General features: G+C 41.2%; 2 protein-coding genes across 3 annotated transcripts; both read left to right on the top strand.

The window, feature by feature from the left end:
• Nucleotides 1-7,140: 7,140 nt before the first annotated feature.
• Nucleotides 7,141-9,214, top strand: LOC148097523 (zinc finger BED domain-containing protein 4-like). Its single transcript, XM_087832417.1, has 3 exons — nt 7,141-7,723; nt 7,785-8,003; nt 9,210-9,214. Exons 1-3 carry the CDS (start codon nt 7,162-7,164, stop codon nt 9,212-9,214), a joined length of 786 nt encoding a protein of 261 aa, XP_087688543.1. The 5' UTR covers nt 7,141-7,161.
• Nucleotides 9,215-9,886: 672 nt separating this feature from the next.
• Nucleotides 9,887-11,959, top strand: LOC148097522 (tripartite motif-containing protein 16-like). Of its 2 annotated transcripts, XM_087832004.1 has the most exons (2): nt 9,939-9,966; nt 10,456-11,959. In XM_087832004.1, the coding sequence occupies exons 1-2, from the start codon at nt 9,939-9,941 to the stop codon at nt 11,601-11,603; spliced, it is 1,176 nt and encodes a 391-aa protein (XP_087688130.1). In that variant the 3' UTR covers nt 11,604-11,959. The 2 variants fall into 2 exon arrangements, with proteins under 2 accessions (XP_087688129.1, XP_087688130.1); XM_087832003.1 differs by having other exon boundaries at nt 9,887-11,959.
• The last annotated feature ends 7,863 nt before the right edge of the window (nt 11,960-19,822 follow it).

The raw sequence follows: 19,822 nt of genomic DNA, 5'->3' as shown, positions 1-19,822 counted from the left end.
CTTGCTATCTAAAATATAACAGGACACTGGAGTATATTCTCGAGCATCTCACACTTCTAATAATCAGCTGTCTGCTTGATGTTTATTCAGCTGTGTAAAAACTATAACTTTATTTCTCAGCCGAACTGATTTACTCAGGAACAAATAAAATACTAAAAAAAGCCAAACAATAACATTTTGAAGTTATCTAAGTGACTTATATATGTTTAACCTGAGTAGCGAAAGACAGCGGTGTGTTTGAAAACGATTTGCCGGAGTCCGGTGTTCTCACGGGCTCTAGAGAGCCTAGCCCCCGGCTAGCTATCGAGCTAGTGGGTAACAGACGTCTCCGAAAACGTCGGAGCGCTTTTGAAAATATGTGGCGTCTTGATAAACTGAGCAGATATTTGAGGTTTACACAGTTACATTCTCGCCTGAAAACATGTTAAACGTTTATTTTGTGACCAGAAAGAATAATAAGAGTAATATTAAAACTAACTAGCTGCCGCCATTGTTGGAAACTGAGCTGGGCTGCGCTATGAATTCTGGGACAGAGCTACTTCTTCTTCTTCGGGGTTTAACGGCAGCTGGCATCCTTGTACATGCAGTGCTGCCATCTTCTGTTTCAGTCCATTATTACACTCTTAAATCCTACTACTTATTCCTGTGTCTTTTGGGATCTTACAAAGCTTTAAATTAGTCATTGACAATTTTAATTGTCGACGTAATCATGACTAGTCGACTAATCGTGGCAGCCCTAGTAGCCACAGCCGCCCTGAGGCCCACTGACACAGACAAGGCTGCCGGACACTGGTGCCGCCGGGCCCTCTGACCACCACCAGTATGCAACGGGTGAAGTTTCTTGCCCTAGGACACAAAGACCGAAACTGTCGGAGCCAGGGCTCGAACCGGCAACCTTCCGATTACAAGACAAACTGCCAACTCTTGAGCCACGATCGCCCCAATTAAATAAGTAAGGTTGGTTTGAGAGAATGAGACAAGCATGACCTGTAATCTAGCAAAACATTCAGCAGTGTAGTGGGTTACTTTGTAACGAGTTAGGGTACTCTACTTTTTTGAAAAATGTACATTAACTAAAACTAAAGTGTTAGCTTCTTGCACTACATAATTTGTATGTTTGTTATTTTTCTAAAAAAAAAAAGTAATTTTTTATTTCATGACTTTATCTCAAAAAGAAACTAAATCTTGACTTCAGCCTGGTTTTTGGGCCACCTGCAGCGTAGCCGAAGTGCTGTGATACGCCTGTGCCCTGCTCCTGACCCTGTGTGTGTGTTTGTGTGTGTGTGAGGGTTTTCTAAAGAGAGGGTATTTTGCTTGTACAATTTGGTAGCTGCTAGGGTATTAAAATTGTATTTTAAAAAATCCATGGCATTTTATCTCACTGGCAGAATTTAAGTGATGCAAAAATACATTTACATTACATGTCTTAAAGAATTCTGGGTCCTCCTCCCGCAGGTATACAGGAAGGGCACGAAGCACGTTTCACGTTGACATCAGGCGCCTCCTAAAAAGGGAAAAGAAAAGTTCATTTAACGCAAAGTTTTCAGGTGTCATTCTTTGGGGAGAATACATGTTTATGAAACTGCATGGCATCGGACTCTACATAATTTTGGAGACATTTCTTTTAAGATACAACCTTTCTGTCTCTTGTGACAAAGAGTCTGTTTCTTAATCATTTGACAAAAACCCTACACAGTATTTTAAAATAGTGTTCTCCAGATCAGAGCTGTAATCTATATAGAACAAAAGCAAGGAAAAATTGTGTGTTTATCAGTGAAACTTTTAATTTGTGTTAATTTTATCATTATCAATATATGAAATCTGCATTTTAAGGGACTTAATGAATGGTTTCTTCTAAAAATTAGAAATGATTGAGTCTTTCACATCATATGAAAATATTAATTTTTTATACAAAAATGGAAACTCAGTAACAAAGATTATGGAGATTCTCTAAACACGAGCGAATATCACAGTAAAATTGTTGACTGGGATTTACACATCGGATGTATCCTCAGTGATTTGGTACAATTATACAACATTATTTTATAAGAACTGAACAACTGATGAAACAACTTACTTATGTGACCACATATGAAGTGTTATAACTTACCACAAAAGGTGAACTGTGCCACTGACCCTTGGTAGATCTGCACATGATAAAAAAAAAAAAGCATTATAAATACTAACACAGCTATTAATAATTAAACTGGCGGGGTACATTTAAGATGTTAATGTCACAAAATAAAATAAACTGGTAGAAAGAAGTACAAGGTAATGGTAATGGGGGATGCCATGAAAATATATCTTTTCAACATGATTCAGTGTGACAAAGCAGGGGCATGATTTAAAAAAACAAACAAACAAAAAAACAGGTCTTTTAACCTAAAAATGTTTTAATGGCCATGAAGAAAGGACTCTTCAATAGATCTTTCAACTCACCTGTGTTTACTGTCTCCACCTGAAATTAATTGCAGTCTGAATTTTTAATTTTTAAAATTTCTAAATATACAACACCTTGCTATATTTCAATTGTTTTAGATAGAAGTTGCCACTGCTAGCTAGGTCACTTTTGAACGATGCTAATGAGAAGAAAAAAAAAAAAACCTGCTGAACAATGAGGCTGCTGTTGTAAAAACGCCAACTTTCTTGCGTTGGCAAGGGGTCGTTAAAATATCACTGAGACCCTTTCTTTATATGTGATTCTTATTAAAACTGTAAAACTAACGACATCATTGGTTTGAAAAAGAGCGCGAACAACAGCGAACAACTATTCACTACCTGGGTCTGTGCTTTTTAACACAACAGCGCATTCGAAAACAAGTTATTGGCTGCAACATATTAATATACTTGCTTTTTTACAGAAAAAATAAAGATAACGAAGGTTCCGTTTTACTTACAAGTTTCTCCAAATGTGCTCTCCAGTCGCTCGAGAAGGGCGGCCATATTGAACAGAATTTTCTGTCAACGTCGTTCAGGTTAGAGAGAAAACGTCATGACGTAGTTGACGTACACATGCGGAGCTCGGAAAAAAAACATTTACTCAAAAATCATAATTAAGAAAGCAGTATTTACTCTTAACTTCTAAGCCACGTACAATTATAACTGTTTGAATCGTTAACAGAACAGAAAAGTTTTAAGTTGTTTCAACTTTGTGAGGAATTTCAATTGTTATATCCACAAACTTTATAAGTCAGGTAGACTGTTGGGGTTTACAGTGTGTGTACACCTGTGTGCACACCTGTGTGGATCAGCATGCTTGTATTCCAAAGGTTTCTCCATGTAACGATCTGCTAGGGAGTGTGGGGAGCCATAGCCCCGTCCCCCAGGGCATGAAGCAGGTATGGAGGAGATCCAGGCCCCAAACATCCAGAGGCCCCAGAGTACGAGGACCCGAGGAGGACCACCAAAGGGGGGGAACCGTGCCACCCAGGCCCCTCCAATCGGCCACCAGGAGTGAGCCGGTACATACATGAGCGCCCAGCCCCAGTCGACAAGAACCACCAACACACCAACGTCTGAGGGCATCAGCCACCAGCAGGGAGTGTGGTGAGGGGAGATAGGCCTCCGTGCTTTGGAGGGCCTGAGATGTTCCCAGTTTTCTATTGAAATATATAAAATAGGTGAATTTGCAAAATAACAGAAAAATGTTCAAGTTCAATGTGAAAACAAAAATGTCAAAGTGAAAAAAACGCAGTTCTCTGTCCTTGCAGTGAGTTTCCATCTTTAGCAAACTGTTATTAATCTGTATTTAAGTTCATTTTGTCTGAGGATCTCCTCACCATGAAATAATCATCCGATCAGGAGCTGTGTCTCAGGTCGGACTAGAGGTTTGTTTTGATGCCGTTTTATTACTTACAAACTAATATCGCCATCTGGTGGTTATACAGTTTATGACAAAAGTTAATGCTTGTCCCCATTTAAAGACTGCTTCCAAAAGAGGACTGAACCAAGGGCGTAGATTTGGTTTTGGCATTGGTGGAGACGGATGATTCAACCATCGAACCCTGCCTTGTTTCTTTTTTTTTTCCTTATTGTCTTTGCTTCTTGATAAAAGAAAAAAAAGGAGAAATATACTTGCCTACATATCCTATTCTACATGCTTTTAAACCACTTAAAATTACAATTCATAGTTTTATATGTGAATTACATAATGTTAAATTACTATTAAACAAATGACTGACTAAGTATTTTAGACGTTAGTTTACTTCAGTCATGATCCATATAAATCAGGTATCATACAAAAATAAAAATAGCTTCAAATACAGTCATGACAACAAAAGAATATGACTTTAAGAAATTAACAACATTAGTTCAGTTATAGTACACCAACATCTCTGACACATTAGCACTAAGGGAACACTGAATAACCTGGTGGGTTTTGTCCATAAAACTACTCGTCTAAGACGACCACAAAGTAAAAGATCTCTCAGCAACATTATGCAACATTTTAGGCACTATTGCCCCGATCAAATCAGTGAGCTGGGATGTTTTATTCTAAACATGAACTACTGTTACAGCAACAGACATGGACTACTGGTGACCCACACAACAACTCAATGTCCACTATGTGAAGGAGCCAAACACATGCCTGCTCCTCTCGTTAACTGAGATAAACTGCTGGCATATTTGTTTTACATCTATACTGTCCAGTCTCTCCTGGTGGACACACAGCAGCATTGTTTAATCTCATTTGAGTCATTGTTGACCTTAGCCATCTTTTTAGTCTTCTGAGAGCACTGAAGCTTCTTTCAGCCTCAGTACATGAGTTTTATCCTCAGATTAAAATTATTATTCTGTGCTTGATGTGCCTCACCTTTGGCTCTTCCCCTCTGTCTGCACTAGGACATATTGCCACCTGATAAAATAACACATGGATTCGTGCCATATAAAAAGTGAGACGTGTCAATTCAGATTCTTTGTCAAATATACACTAATGAATCAATTTACATCAGCAGCCTAACAACTGTCATGATAATAAATACTAGTTAATCTATAGCACCAAATCATCAGTCAGTCACCTGTGACCTCACCTCTTCACCTCTGTCTGAGCTACAACATGGCAGAGCTGCCTCTGTCACCTGATAACAGTGAGACATTCAACATACATGCAGTCACACATGTGCTTCAAATACAGTCATGAACCATCAGGTCATCATCCAATTTCACCTGTGATCTTGTGTCACCATTACTTTCTATCACCTGACAAATAGGACATACATGACAATAAGAATAAAATGTGGAGCTGCTTCAGTGTTTCTGTCAATTTGTGCAGATCTTGACTCGTCAGTAATGTTTGTAGTGTGAGTGCATTTTTACAACAATTTGTGCAAACTGCACTACAAGGTGGATATTTGCGAAATCCTGACTACCTCATGATATTTTGTCTCAAAAATTAACGCTATGAATATGTCAGTACCATTAGGATAAAATTATTGTGTCACCAACATTTTAACGTTAGACATATAATTTTAACAGCCTCTGTAAACTAATATCCTGGCTCGCTCGAGGCTGCCGTTTTCTCTGACAGTTTCAATCAAAATGAGAAATGCTGCTCTGAGACTGAGAGAACTGATAGTGCTGCCTGCTGTGCAGTTAGTTTACAAAACACGTTATTCATGGTTACATACAATTTTAGACTGATGTGGGCCAAAGCCTAGCATAGCCTGTAACGTTATTGTGTGTCGAAGCTCCGAATCGTGCGTCGGGTAATCTCGGGGGCGTTTTTCTGAAGCGCGTATCGAGGCTTGCTTTGATTACGTATGCAGTGACGCTCGAGGCCTCGCGGGCAGTCCGTACCACGTGACTGATTCGGGAACTGGTTCACCGGTTCGCGCCAAATTCGAAATAAAATGGGCAGCAAAACACAGCTGATTCCCCCATCACATTGTGTTGTGGAATTGGATTACGTACGTGTTACATAGTTACTTGAGCATTTCTTCCCTCGATGGAACCAGCAAGGAAAAGAAAATTTTCCCCTGTCTGGCAACATTTTGATGTCATCTCTCCTAATAAGGTATACACACTGTAATAAAGAAATGATAAGTACCATAATATAAATAAACCACACCACAGATCCTATAATCAGATTTCTGTCTTTTTGTTTATTAAAAGGTGAAGTGTTTGCTGTGCTCTAAAGAACTTGGATACAGCAACAACACCTCATCTATGCTGAGGCATTACAGAGCCCTGCATGAGAACAAGGAGACTGAACAAGGAGACTAACCAAGGTGGACCAAGCTCAGGTGAGTTTTTGTAGGTTTTAAGGATACAGTCATTTGATACATTTATATTCCCCATGTAATTCATTAATATTTGGGTTCTATTTACTGAAATATGTAATTTCTTAATGTTTTTTTGTTGTATCAGGGGAGAGGAATGATGTGGATGAGGCCTTGGTCAACATGGTGATAGAGGATTCCCAGCCCTTCACTATTGTGGAGGACAGTGGGTTTAGGAAGCTTGTTAAAGTTTTGAACCCTAACTATGTTCTCCCCACAAGGCAGGTGTGTATCTTAAAATATGAAGCATGTTTCCATTTTGCCTTTATTTACATATTAAGTACTGTACCTTCTTTTGTTTAGGCTTTGAAAGCTATGGTGGACCAAAGATACAAAGAGTCCAAACAAAAAGAAAAACTGACTGTGGCCAAGGTTTCTGCAGTTAGTTTGACATCTGATATGTGGACCTCCATTAACACAGAGGCTTACCTAGCCGTCACCTGCCATTTCATTGACTCTAACACTGCATTGCATTCTGTAGTGTTAGGTGTTCAGCACTTCCCTCAAGCACATACTGCTGTCAATTTGTCACAAGTAACAGCAGCGCTCATGTCAGAGTGGGGCATTACAGACAAAGTTACATGTGACTGATGGAGCAGCAAACATGGGTGCTTGTGCTAAGGAGCTTCGTTTGCGTCACAGTAATTGTGTGGCACATACAATAAACCTAATGGTCAAAAAAGCTCTTGATCAACACACGACGCTGTCTGACATCCGGACTACCTGTAGGAGGATAGTGGGATATTTCAAGAGCAGTACAACTGCTAAGGTTTGTTCCATTATTTCATTACTGCTTTGAGGTGCTGCTGCAGTAACACAGCTTGAATTAATCAGTTTGTGTTGGCTGTTTTTCTAGGAGAGGCTGACAGAGGTGCAGGAGCAAATGGGCCGGCCTGCACTGAAGTTAATTCAAGAGGTGGATACACGTTGGAACAGCACATTCCAAATGCTTCAACGTGTTCATGAACTCAGGGAACCTATTGGAGCATCGTTAGCTGGCCTGCACACTGATATTTGCCCACTATCCTCTGAACAGTATGACCTTATGGCAGAATGTCTTAAAATACTCTCCCCATTTAATGATGCCACCACTGAGCTGTCAGAGGAAAAGCGAGTGGCTGGATCCAAAGTAATTCCACTTCTAACAATGTTGCACCATGCACTAAATGAAGAGGAAATGGGAGTTGTCCTAACTCCAGAGAGCTCCACCATGGTTGAGCGTCTAAGGAGACAATTAAAGGAGAAGCTCTACACATTGCAGTCAATGAGCATCATGTCACTGGCAACATTGCTGGATCCAAGGTTCAAAAAAATAGGCTTCTTTAGCCCAAATAAAGCAATGGATGCTGAGAAGAGACTTATTTTTGAATGTGCTGCTATTTTGCGGCACGTGGCCTTCTCATCAGCAGCCTCATCATCAAAAGCTTCTCAGCCTGTGACTCAAGGTATATGAGCACATTTCGATTATTATATTGTATTTAGTTACTTACATTCTGTTTGTTTTAGGTAGCAAACTGTGGCATCGTTTGGACACCACTGTTCTGGAGACAAAGACCCCAAATGCTACTGCTGATGCAACAGCTGAAGTACAGAAATACCTCCATGAACCAAATATCGGCAGACTGAAGAATCCGCTGGAGTACTGGGCTGGACACAAATTTCTTTATCCAAACTTGTATAAACTTGCTGTGGTTTTTCTTGCAACCCCTGCTTCATCTGTGCCCTGTGAGAGGATATTTTCAAAAGCAGGAGAAATCCTCTCAAAAAAGAGGAACCGTCTTAAGCCCAGCACTGTGGAAAAGCTGCTATTTTTGAATAAAAACAAATGAAAACTTTTCCCTAGTGTCATGAGCACTGTTATAAAGTCACAAGCACATTCACATCACAACTCCCTCCCTTTTTGTTTCCATGTACATTCCTGTGTTAAGCTGCCAATTTATTATACACAAACATTAATTAAATTAAATTAATATAATATAAAATTAATATAATATTAAATATAACTAATATTTAGAGTTTAGTTATTGGTGTCATGAACAAAAGTAATTTCTTTATTCATTCAACTTGAAGCGCCACACACTAGTTTGTGTCATTATTGAGATGTACATAAGCATGATTACACAGTTACACAATCATCCCAAAAACTCTGTACTGATAGTTTCCACTTTCTCTTTTGTATCAGACATACTGAGACAATATTCGGGATAAATAAGCATAAAAACAATTTTACACATCACATCATTATAATCATTGAGCCCGTTTCACTTGAATCGTCCACTTGATGGCGCAGTAGAGCAAATGAATCATCACAATGCTTCGAACCATGAGTCGACCAGTTGGATGGAAAGCTTCATTTCATCACGAGGCTTCATCTCACCATCACTACATTTTATGAGTGAGCTTGACTTTAAGTGACTTACAGGTTTCTTTGAAAAATACTTTCTTATATCCAGGTTCTTCCTAGTTGCTGCCGTCCTCCTCTCCTCCTCGCAGCGCAGGCTTGCCGCTGCTAAAACTAAACAGAGCTCCAATCACATTGGCCATATTTGTCACGTGACGTAGGACTCCAGTAGAGAACGTAATTTAACTCTTTCTGCACCGCTGGGTGAATGAGACGCTGACAGATCGTTTTTTTCTTTCTATCGGGTTTGTTTTTCTTTCTAATTATTGGTGGGGACAATTCAATAATCGCTGGATATTGGTGGGTCCCTTCCGTCCCTGCCAAATCTACGCCCTTGGACTGAACAGTCGTTTAGCTTCTAGTTTAATCGGCTTTGCTGTGTAATCTTTGCTGCCAACAGTGAAGTGAAACATTTAAGCTGTACATGAAAGTTAATGTGTAATTATGATGATCTTTACCACAAAGATTTTAAATGAAAGAATAAACAAAGGGCATGAAAACTGATTCTTATGTCTACTGTGTATCTTCAGTGTGAATGTTGAGTTATATTTGAGTGTCTGCATTTAAAGCACATATTAATGTATTGTTTCAAAATCCATGGTGGTACACAGGAAAAATTACTAAAGAATGTAGAATTAGAACACTATCTGTATTTGTTTTTTAAATAGTTTTACATATATTTTACTATTTAAAAAAATAATCAAGAAATCAAGCTTGCTGCCTGTCTTGTACAGTAATTTCATTTGAACATAGGTTTGATTTAGTGGAGTCAGTTGTTCCCATGCATCATTCTGTAAGTGTGAGAATGAACTAAGATTAGAAAATGTCAAAATATAAAGTGTGATTTATTTTTATTCATCACAGCATCCTAAACTTTGCTGAACTTTTTGAAATATAAAATGAACTCTCTGAGTGTTGACTGTCACATTTCAAACATCCAAGTAAAGTTAAACTATTAAACTTTAACTGGGTCAGACTTGTTACTGCATGTTGTAACCAAACATACCACACCCTGCATCATGTGATTGGCTCTTGGTCGCTCTGTAAGAATATTTCTTTAGCGCCTCCCTTCACAGATGTGTCTGTATCAGGATGGGTCTAAACAACATGGTGTAAATGCAGTTGCTGGTGAGCCTCATTTCCTGTAGGAGGTGAAAAAGAGCAGAGATCTGTTTCCCTTCAGAGCACAGAGGTTGTTTCTGTTCAGAGGAAGTGAAACTGTCTGACAGTCACTGAGAGACGGTGAAACGGCACAGCACATGAATCAAATGGATCAAACAAAATTCTGCTGTTCAGTCTGTTTGGATCTACTGAAGGATCCGGTGACTATTCCCTGTGGACACAGCTACTGCATGAACTGTATTAAAAGCTTCTGGGATGAAGAGGAAAAGAAGAAAATCTACAGCTGCCCTCAGTGCAGACAGACTTTCACAGCGAGGCCTGTCCTGGTGAAAAACATATTAGTGGCAGATTTAGTGGAGGAGCTGAAGAAGACTGGACTCCAAGCTGCTCCTGCTGATCACTGCTATGCTGGACCTGAAGATGTGGCCTGTGATGTCTGCACTGGAAGAAAAATGAAAGCCTTCAAATCCTGTCTGGTGTGTTTGGTCTCTTACTGTGAGAAACACCTTCAGCCTCATTATGATGTGGTTCAATTAAAGAAACACAAGCTGGTGGAGCCCTCCAAGAAGCTCCAGGAGAACATCTGCTCTCGTCATGATGAGGTGATGAAGATGTTCTGCCGTACTGATCAGCAGAGTATCTGTTATCTCTGCCCTGTGGATGAACATAAAGGCCACGACACAGTCTCAGCTGCAGCAGAAAGGACTGAGAGGCAGAGAGAGCTGGAGGTGAGTCGACAAAACATCCAGCAGAGAATCCAGGACAGAGAGAAAGATGTGAAGCTGCTTCAACAGGAGGTGGAGGCCATCAATCAGTCTGCTGATCAAACAGTGGAGCACAGTGAGAAGATCTTCACTCAGCTGATCCATCTCATCCAGAAAAGAAGCTCTGATGTGAAGCAGCAGATCAGATCCCAGCAGGAAACTGAAGTGAGTCGAGTCAAAGAGCTTCAGGAGAAGCTGGAGCAGGAGATCACTGAGCTGAAGAGGAAAGATGCTGAGCTGAAGCAGCTCTCACACACAGAGGATCACATCCAGTTTCTACACAACTACCCCTCACTGTCAGCACTCAGTGAGCCTACAGACTCATCCAGCATCAATATCCGTCCTCTGAGCTACTTTGAGGATGTGACAGCAGCTGTGTCAGAGGTCAGAGATAAACTACAGGACATTCTGAGAGAGCAATGGACAAACATCTCACTGACAGTCACTGAAGTGGATGTTTTACTGTCAGATCCACCAGAGCCAATGACCAGAGCTGGATTCTTAAAATATTCATGTGAAATCACACTGGATCCAAACACAGCAAACAAAAAGCTGTTATTATCAGAGGGGAACAGAAAAGTAACATTTATGAATCAACAGTTTTATTCTGATCATCAAGACAGATTCACTGACTTGCTTCAGGTCCTGAGTAGAGAGAGTCGGACTGGACGTTGTTACTGGGAGGTGGAGTGGAGAGGGGAAGGAGTTTGTGTAGCAGTCGCATACAAGAATATCAGCAGAAAAGGAGGTTATGAATGTGTTTTTGGACGTAATGACAAATCTTGGTCATTAGATTGTAACAACTACAGTTATACATTTCGGTACAACAACATCCAAACTCGTGTCTCAGGTCCTCGTTCCTCCAGAGTAGGAGTGTACCTGGATCACAGAGCAGGTATTTTGTCCTTCTACAGCGTCTCTGAAACCATGACTCTCCTCCACAGAGTCCAGACCACATTCACTCAGCCGCTCTATGCAGGACTGAGGCTTTACTACAATAATGTTGGAGACTCTGCTGAGTTGATTAAAGTGAAATAGACTGAAGTCTTTCATATTGTGGGTTTAAATCTGTATTTTAGTTTCATTTTATTTTCTCTCCATCATTTCTGCACAGAGATCAGCTGTCAGTCAAACATTATGGGTGGTACCTCCACATCTTCTAGTTGTTCTCTTGATGTTTCTGAGTTTTTAAAGGAGATCTTTCCTGTGACTGTTTATGGAGGCTATCACTGCTCATCATCATTTTGATTTACTAAAATATTTCTCCACATGAAAATGTAAACTTCTCTATCCTCTAAATGTTTCTGGAATATTTGTATTGAAAAATGTCCACATTTCTCTTTATGAGTATGGCAGACCATGTGTGTGTGTTTGTGTTTGTTTTTGTCAAAATCATCAAACAAATGAGGAAAAACTGTGATTTTAATGAATGAATTCATATATTGTGTTGATGTTTTATTGTGTGAATAAACTGGAAGGTTTGACTATAAATCAAACTTTGAACAAAGTCTTTTCTTCTGTCTTCATTCCAGGATCTCACTCAAATCTGATGCAGAAAATATGAAACTAATCTGAGAGAATAACTGAAGCAGTTTTCCTCCTGAAGCATCACAAAGTTCAGAGTTCATGTTTAGAGCAGAAGATTCAGCAGTCGCTCTGTGACCTTTCAACTTTCTTCACTAAAACAGCTTCATTACAGAGAAACAAGTCACATTTTCTTCATGTTCTTAAGTCCTTTCAGATGTTTTTAATGGTCCTTGAATGCAGCATCAGTGTCGCAGGTTTAAAAGGTCACTTTCTGTTGTGTTCAAAGATTTCCTTCAGATATGGTCTTTAATCAGTAAAGCCAGTGATACAGCAGTGTCATTAGCTGTGTTATTGGCACCAGGCTGTGTTTATGTATGTATTTAATTCTGTCTGAGGATGTCTTCAGCATGAAATGATCATTTGCTCAGCTGCTGTGTCTCATCTCTTATCAGACATTGGTTGGAACAGAGTTTTGTTGCTGACCATCTGACAAGAGGGTGAAGAAAAGCTTCAGGCTTCATTTGGACACTACGTTGGACAGAAGTCTCCACAAAAATGACTCAGAAACACAAATATTATTAATGAAAGTCCAAATGTCAAAAAGGGGTCATACATGATCCTGAGAAATGTCCTTGAACATTTGAACATGAGTCAGAGGGTTGTCAGGTTTCTACACTGCATCGTGGCATCAAGCCTGAGATGTCTGTGTGAACAAGTATGGAGGACACAAATGCACAGACGCAGTCGAGCTGTTTACTGCTGATGAGGAAGGAAAATAGTCTGTTGGATATTAAAGCAGCATTTATTAGAGTAAGAACAGATACTAGTGTCCTTCATTTGATCCCCGTCAATTTACAGAAGACTTAAGGACCCTTTGACTTCTAACATACAGCTGCATGTTTACAATTTTATTATTGATTTATTTCTAGCAAAGCGAGACTTTACTGATTAAAGACATATAATCAGACATATTACTGTTACTTTCTGAAAAAGACTCACATAAAGCAGATTTATCACAAGCAAACATCAAGACACATCCTTCATGGCTTAAAGTTGCAGTTGGACTCTTTCGCCATCTGGTGGTTGTAACAGTTATGACAACTGTTCCTGCATATATGTCCCTCCTCAGTGTGAAGAAGACTGGACTCCAAGCTGCTCCAGATGATGTTATTTTCACACACACACACACATATATATATATACATGTATATGTATATATATATATATACATATACATATATATGTATATGTGTGTATATATACATATATATATATATATATATATATATATATACGTGTGTATATGTATATGTGTATATATATATATATGTGTATATATAAATGTGTGTATATATGTATAAAAAAACACCCAGCACGCCCCTGCGGGCGGTTTATCCTTCAAGCTCGGGTCCTCTACCAGAGGCCTGGGAGCTTGAGGGTCCTTCGCAGTATCTTAGCTGTTCCCAGGACTGCGCTCTTCTGGACAGAGATCTCCGATGTTAGTCCCGGGATCTGCTGGAGCCACTCGCCTAGCTTGGGAGTCACCGCACCTAGTGCTCCGATTACCACGGGGACCACCGTTACCTTCACCTTCCACATCCTCTCGAGCTCTTCTCTGAGCCCTTGGTATTTCTCGAGCTTCTCGTGTTCCTTCTTCCTGATATTGCTGTCATTCGGAACCGCTACATCGATCACTACGGCCGTCTTCTTCTGTTTGTCTACCACCACTATGTCCGGTTGGTTAGCCACCACCATCTTGTCCGTCTGTATCTGGAAGTCCCACAGGATCTTAGCTCGGTCATTCTCCACCACCCTTGGGGGCATTTCCCATTTTGACCTCGGGACTTCCAGGTTATACTCAGCACAGATGTTCCTGTACACTATGCCGGCCACTTGGTTATGGCGTTCCATGTATGCCTTGCCTGCTAGCATCTTGCACCCTGCTGTTATGTACTGGATTGTCTCTGGGGCATCTTTACACAGCCTGCACCTGGGGTCTTGCCTGGTGTGATTGACCCCAGCCTCTATGGATCTTGTACTCAGAGCTTGTTCTTGTGCTGCCATGATTAGTGCCTCTGTGCTATCTTTCAGTCCAGCTTTGTCCAGCCACTGGTAGGATTTCTGGATATCAGCCACCTCCTCTATCTGCCGGTGGTACATACCGTGCAGGGGCCTGTCCTTCCATGATGGTTCCTCGTCTCCCTCCTCTTTCTTGGGTTTCTGCTGCTGTTTTTCCGCTGTCAGTTGGGGCCATCTTCGTGATGTATTCTTGGATGTTCGTTGTCTCATCCTGGACTGTGGTGCTGACACTCACCAGTCCCCGACCCCCTTCCTTCCGCTTAGCGTACAGCCTCAGGGTGCTGGACTTGGGGTGAAACCCTCCATGCATGGTAAGGAGCTTTCTTGTCTTTATGTCAGTGGCTTCTATCTCCTCCTTTGGCCAGCCTATTACCCCAGCAGGGTACCTGATCACGGGCAGGGCGTACGTGTTGATGGCCCGGATCTTGTTCTTACCGTTCAACTGACTCCTCAGGACTTGCCTGACCCTCTGCAGGTACTTGGTGGTTGCAGCTTTCCTAGCGGCCTCTTCATGGTTCCCATTCGCCTGTGGGATCCCCAGGTACTTGTAACTGTCCTCTATGTCTGCAATGTTGCCTTCTGGTAGTTCAATCCCCTCAGTTCTGACTACCTTCCCTCTCTTTGTTACCATCCGACTACACTTCTCCTGCCCGAACGACATTCCAATGTCATTGCTGTATAGCCTGGTAGTGTGGATCAGTGAATCGATGTCTCGTTCACTCTTGGCATACAGCTTGATGTCATCCATGTACAGGAGGTGGCTGACAACTGCTCCGTTCCGTAGTCGGTATCCGTAGCCAGTCTTGTTAATGATCTCACTGAGGGGGTTCAGGCCTATGCAGAACAGCAGTGGGGACAGAGCATCTCCTTGGTAGATCCCGCACTTGATGGTGACTTGTGGTATGGGCTTGGAGTTGGCCTCTAGTGTTGTACACCACATCCCCATTGAGTTCCTGATGAAGGCTCTTAGGGTCCCATTGATCTTGTACAATTCTAGGCATTCCAGTATCCAGCTGTGGGGCATTGAGCCATAGGCCTTCTTGTAATCAATCCAGGCAGTGCACAGGTTGGTCAGTCTGGTCTTGCAGTCTCGGCTGACTGTTCTGTCTACCAGTAGCTGGTGTTTTGCACCTCTGGTATTCTTGCGAATTCCTTTCTGTGTCCCGCTCATGTATTGACCCATGTGCCTGTTCATCTTAGCCGATATGATGCCTGACAGGAGCTTCCATGTAGTACTGAGGCAGGTTATTGGTCGGTAGTTGGAGGGGACTGGTCCCTTCTTGGGGTACTTGGGGATCAGGACCGTCCGACCTTCGGTTAGCCAATCCGGGTGTCCCTCGTTAGCTGGTTCATTTGTGCTGCCAGACGCTCGTGGAGTGCAGTCAGCTTCTTTAGCCAGTAGGCGTGAACCATGTCGGGCCCTGGTGCTGTCCAACTCTTCATACTGGAGACCCTTTCTTGGATATCTGACACTGTGATGGTTACTGGACCCTGTTCAGGGAGGTTGCTATGGTCTGCCCTCAGATCCACTAGCCACTGAGCATTGCCGTTATGGGTTGCGTCCTTCTCCCATATCTTCCAGTATTGCTCCGTCTCCAGCCTTGGTGGTGCTGTTCTCTTATTATTGTTCCCTTGCCACTGAGAGTACACCTTTGCTGGTTCTGTGGAGAACAGCTGGTTTATTCTCCCGCCTTCTATCTCTCTGGTGTACCTCCTCAAGCGGCTGGCCAAGGCTGTGAGTCTTTGCTTGGCAGCTTCCAAGGCCTCAGGTATGGACAGCTTGCTGTATTTCTTATGCACCTTCTTTGTCGCACCTTTCTGCAACTCCGATAGTTGGCTAACCTCCCTCCGTGCTACTTTGATCTTGCCCTCTAGCCTCCTTCTCCCCTCTCTGCCACTTGTGGCTGTTCAACTTGTAGCCAAGCATCTCACTGATCACTGCTGCCGTATTGTAGATCAGCTCAGTTAGTGTCGGTAATCGTGGTTGTAGGTATTGTCCGTAGTGCTGCATTAACATACTCTAGCAGAGGGTTCTGAGGGTACTTCACGTAATCTTGGTAACCGGCTTCGGGGGATCCAGGTTTCAAGCTTGACCATGATCCTATATTTCAGGTCAGTTCCTCTCACACTCAACGATCCTTCTCCTGTCGCACTTGGGGCTATGTACCCAATCTCGGGTGGGGGTGATGATATCTCCCCCCTGACCTGAAGTCCTGACTCCTCTTTGCCGTAGCATTTATGTTGTACCTCGTCAATCTCTAGCTGTGAAAGCAGTCCCTTCTTTCAAATGTTGGAACACTGAGCTACTAGTTGTAGCTATGTAGATATATATATATATATATATATATATATATATATATATATATATATATATATATATATATATATATATTAAGCCTACATTTGAATGCTGTTTTTAATAATTTTTTAATTAATTTTTTAGTTGATCTCAAATCAGAGCTGCAGCTGGAGGAATAAAAACTAAAACCATCTGTCAAACATTAATATAATACTCAGTTATATTCCATCAGTTTATCTTTGTCCTGATGATAGAGTTTTGATATTGCCAAGTTTATTAAATTACACGATCTGCATTTTTTAGTGCATTAGTGCTGACCTCGCTTAAAGCATAATGTTAAGTCAAATTGTCAAATGTTGTCATTGTGTTTCTTAAATTTGTAAAGTCTTAGTTCAAACTATAGGATTGAAGACATTCCTTTGTCCCCCTCCCCAGCCTCTCGAGGTTCTGGGAGGAGGCTGTAGTGTTTTATCACAAACGCATCCCTGTGAAGGGTCTGTTTAATGTTGCTTCCTGCTTTTATGATCCTTTTGGTGAGCAGGAGGTCACATAAACGCACCCCCATGACACACAAACACACACACACACACACACACACACACACAGTGCCTCGTCTTAGAACCATTGGGGGGTTTTATGGAGGGAGGTGCTGTGATGTGTATTGTAACAGTTTGTCAATAAAAAGGCTACGAGGAGAGCTGCTCTTTGAAGGATTTGGGCTAGAGACAGGTGATGAGCAGTATGCTCCACCGCCTGGTTCTGACCAAGGCTTCCCTCGTTAGCGAGTTAAAGACCGGTTGAAGATCTTCTGTTTTGTCTTGTGTTCTTCATGAGGAATAAGTCTCTCAACTAGCGGGGCCTTTGGAAACACAGACTCAACACATACAGTGTTTTTAATATTAAATGCAGCGATATCCCTCCTGCTGCCAGTACTAATCTAATCATGTCCATTTTGGTCATTTCCAATGAAAACCTTTGTGTCTTCATCTGCGGCCTCCAGCTCAGCCTCCTGTGTTTTTGTCAGCACCACCATCTCCAAACCACACCTCAGGCAGGTGTCACTACTATCTCTTGGTCTTATTCTTCAGTCATAAATCACCCCAACGCTCATCTCGAACCACTACACCCTGTGTGCTCTCGCTTCTTCACCTCCCTTGTGCACTGTCTGTTTCTTTTGATGATTAAACCCTAATATGCGCACTTTACAAACCCTCCCGCTACTACTTTTTATGTCTGTTCTCTCCAGAGCATACCTACACCTCTCCAGACTCGCTTCCACATCGTCCCTACAATCACAAAAGATCACAACGTCATCAGCAAACATCACATGGCACAGAGACTCCGTGTGAGGGTTGGTCGAGTTCTGCAGGCAGAAATAAATTGTTCGGAGGGTTGACAGTCCAGCCTTTTTATTATTTCCTTTACAGCTGTGATCTAATGTGTCATATATACAGAGCAGCAAACTAAAGAAAAATCAAACTAGAAAAGCTCCACAAAGAAAGATAACATGTGCAATTTAAAGATAATCCTAACTATAAAGAAACCACTCGGTACCAGAGAGTAACACGTTACTGTAATCCGATTACTTTTTTCAAGTAACGAGTAAAGTAAGGGATTACTATTGCAAAAACGGTAATTAGATTACCGTTACTTTCCCGTAGGAACGCTGCGTTACTAAAACCGTGATTTTTTTTGCAGAATGTCTCATGACAGTGACGTAAGCAAGTGCGACGTTCGTGACAACAGCTGTGTGCAGATCAACAATGGATCATATATCGAGTGCGGGAGAGAGTATGAGCGTGCAGCGTTTAAAGCGTGGAAGTACTGACCTTACTTTGAGTTTGATTCCATAAAAAGTGACAAAAACATTAGTGTCCGTTGTGCGTGGGAAGAAAACTTCTTTTTACAGCGAAAAAAAACCCTAAACCTCCAAGCAAGCACCGAGTAGCTACGACGTAATGGGATTCTTCCACTGACCGCTGCAGCACACCTGCACCAGGGTAAACCTCCGCCTCCCCCACTCCTGCTTTACAGGTGAAAATAGAGCAACAGGACCGCTAGTCTTTGACTTTATTTATTTTCTGCTGTGTTTTACTTGCATCTATTTGAAAGAGTGAGTGTAAACACAAAAAAATATTTTATGTGCTGGAATGTGCAGAAAATAAGTTTAAATATTAAACAAATTTCTTCCAGTCAGAGAATGTTGCATATAATTAAATTTTTGCTTGATGCATAAAGTTAAAAGATTAAAACTAATAAAACAAGTTTTAAAAAGAGACTTTTCCATTTAATTACATTTTGTATGGATTATGCAGAAAAAGTAGAATTGGGCTGAAAGATCTATCACTTTATCACCTATTCAGGTTGTAAATCGTGTTTTTAAAAAGTAACTAAGTAACTAAGTAATTAATTACCTTTGAAAATAAGTAATCAGTAAAGTAACGGGATTAATTTTTTGGGAAGTAATCAGTAATTAGTTACTGATTACTTTTTTCAAGTAACTTGACCAACACTGCTCGGCACTGGGCAAAACCCTTTTAACAAGGACCCCCGACTCTCCATCACAATCTGGCACACACCGATCCTCGAGAGGAGTTGCAGCCCCTGACGTAATAGCCAGTGGCTTTTTCCACTCCTTGAAATAGCAGTTAAATACAATTATGGATTAAATGAACAATTCTCAATCTGCCATTCGAGTATAATGATAATAAGTTAACAGTGAGAACATTGAGACAAATATATTGAGAAAATTCCCCGATCCTGCAAGCGTTTAAAACCAACAGATACTACACGTGGCACATTCCCTTCCACCAACCTCACCATTAAAAGGACGTCATAAAGACTCAGACTGGTGTTGCTGTTCCTGGGCCTTTGCCAGCTAGAGACCAGGTGTAGTCTGGAGGAGAGGTGAGCAAACAAGCAAACAACAGCATGCGACAGCAGAAAACAAGAAGGGCCAGATGCAAAGTCAGATGGTAGATTTCTGTTGTGTTCTTGGTCTTTTTTTATTTGTTTTTTTGTTTTATAAAAAATCTTTTTTTATTTCCCAAATATTGACGCTACAGCAATTATTTTGTTAACATTCCTGATTATATGAGGCAGAGACTTACAAAAGGTGTGCCCTTTACTAAAGCACAGTGTTAACGTGGGAATAAAACAAACGTAACTTATCACATTGACATTTACATCATTAAAGCATGTAATTATAGCACACCTCTGTTTGTTGTGAATGAATACATCTCCAGCATCTCGAACAACTGTTGCATCTAAAAAAACCCAAAACAAAACACCCAACCCTGATGATACGTCAGGGTTGGGTGTTTCACCCACGCGGTACATATTTGCTCATTCT

This window comes from Neolamprologus brichardi, chromosome 18, assembly GCF_056152115.1.
Source record: "Neolamprologus brichardi isolate AB-2024 chromosome 18, ASM5615211v1, whole genome shotgun sequence".
Taxonomy (NCBI): Eukaryota; Metazoa; Chordata; class Actinopteri; order Cichliformes; family Cichlidae; genus Neolamprologus; species Neolamprologus brichardi.
This window is presented reverse-complemented; position numbering and strand designations above follow the sequence as displayed.

Coding starts and splice junctions, on each gene's coding strand:
- LOC148097523 (XM_087832417.1), top strand. CDS start 7,162: ATGGGCCGGCCTGCACTGAAGTTAATTCAAGAGGTGGATACACGTTGG. Junction 7,724..7,784: donor TTCTCAGCCTGTGACTCAAG/GTATATGAGCAC, acceptor TGTTTGTTTTAG/GTAGCAAACTGTGGCATCGT.
- LOC148097522 (XM_087832003.1), top strand. CDS start 9,939: ATGAATCAAATGGATCAAACAAAATTCTGCTGTTCAGTCTGTTTGGAT.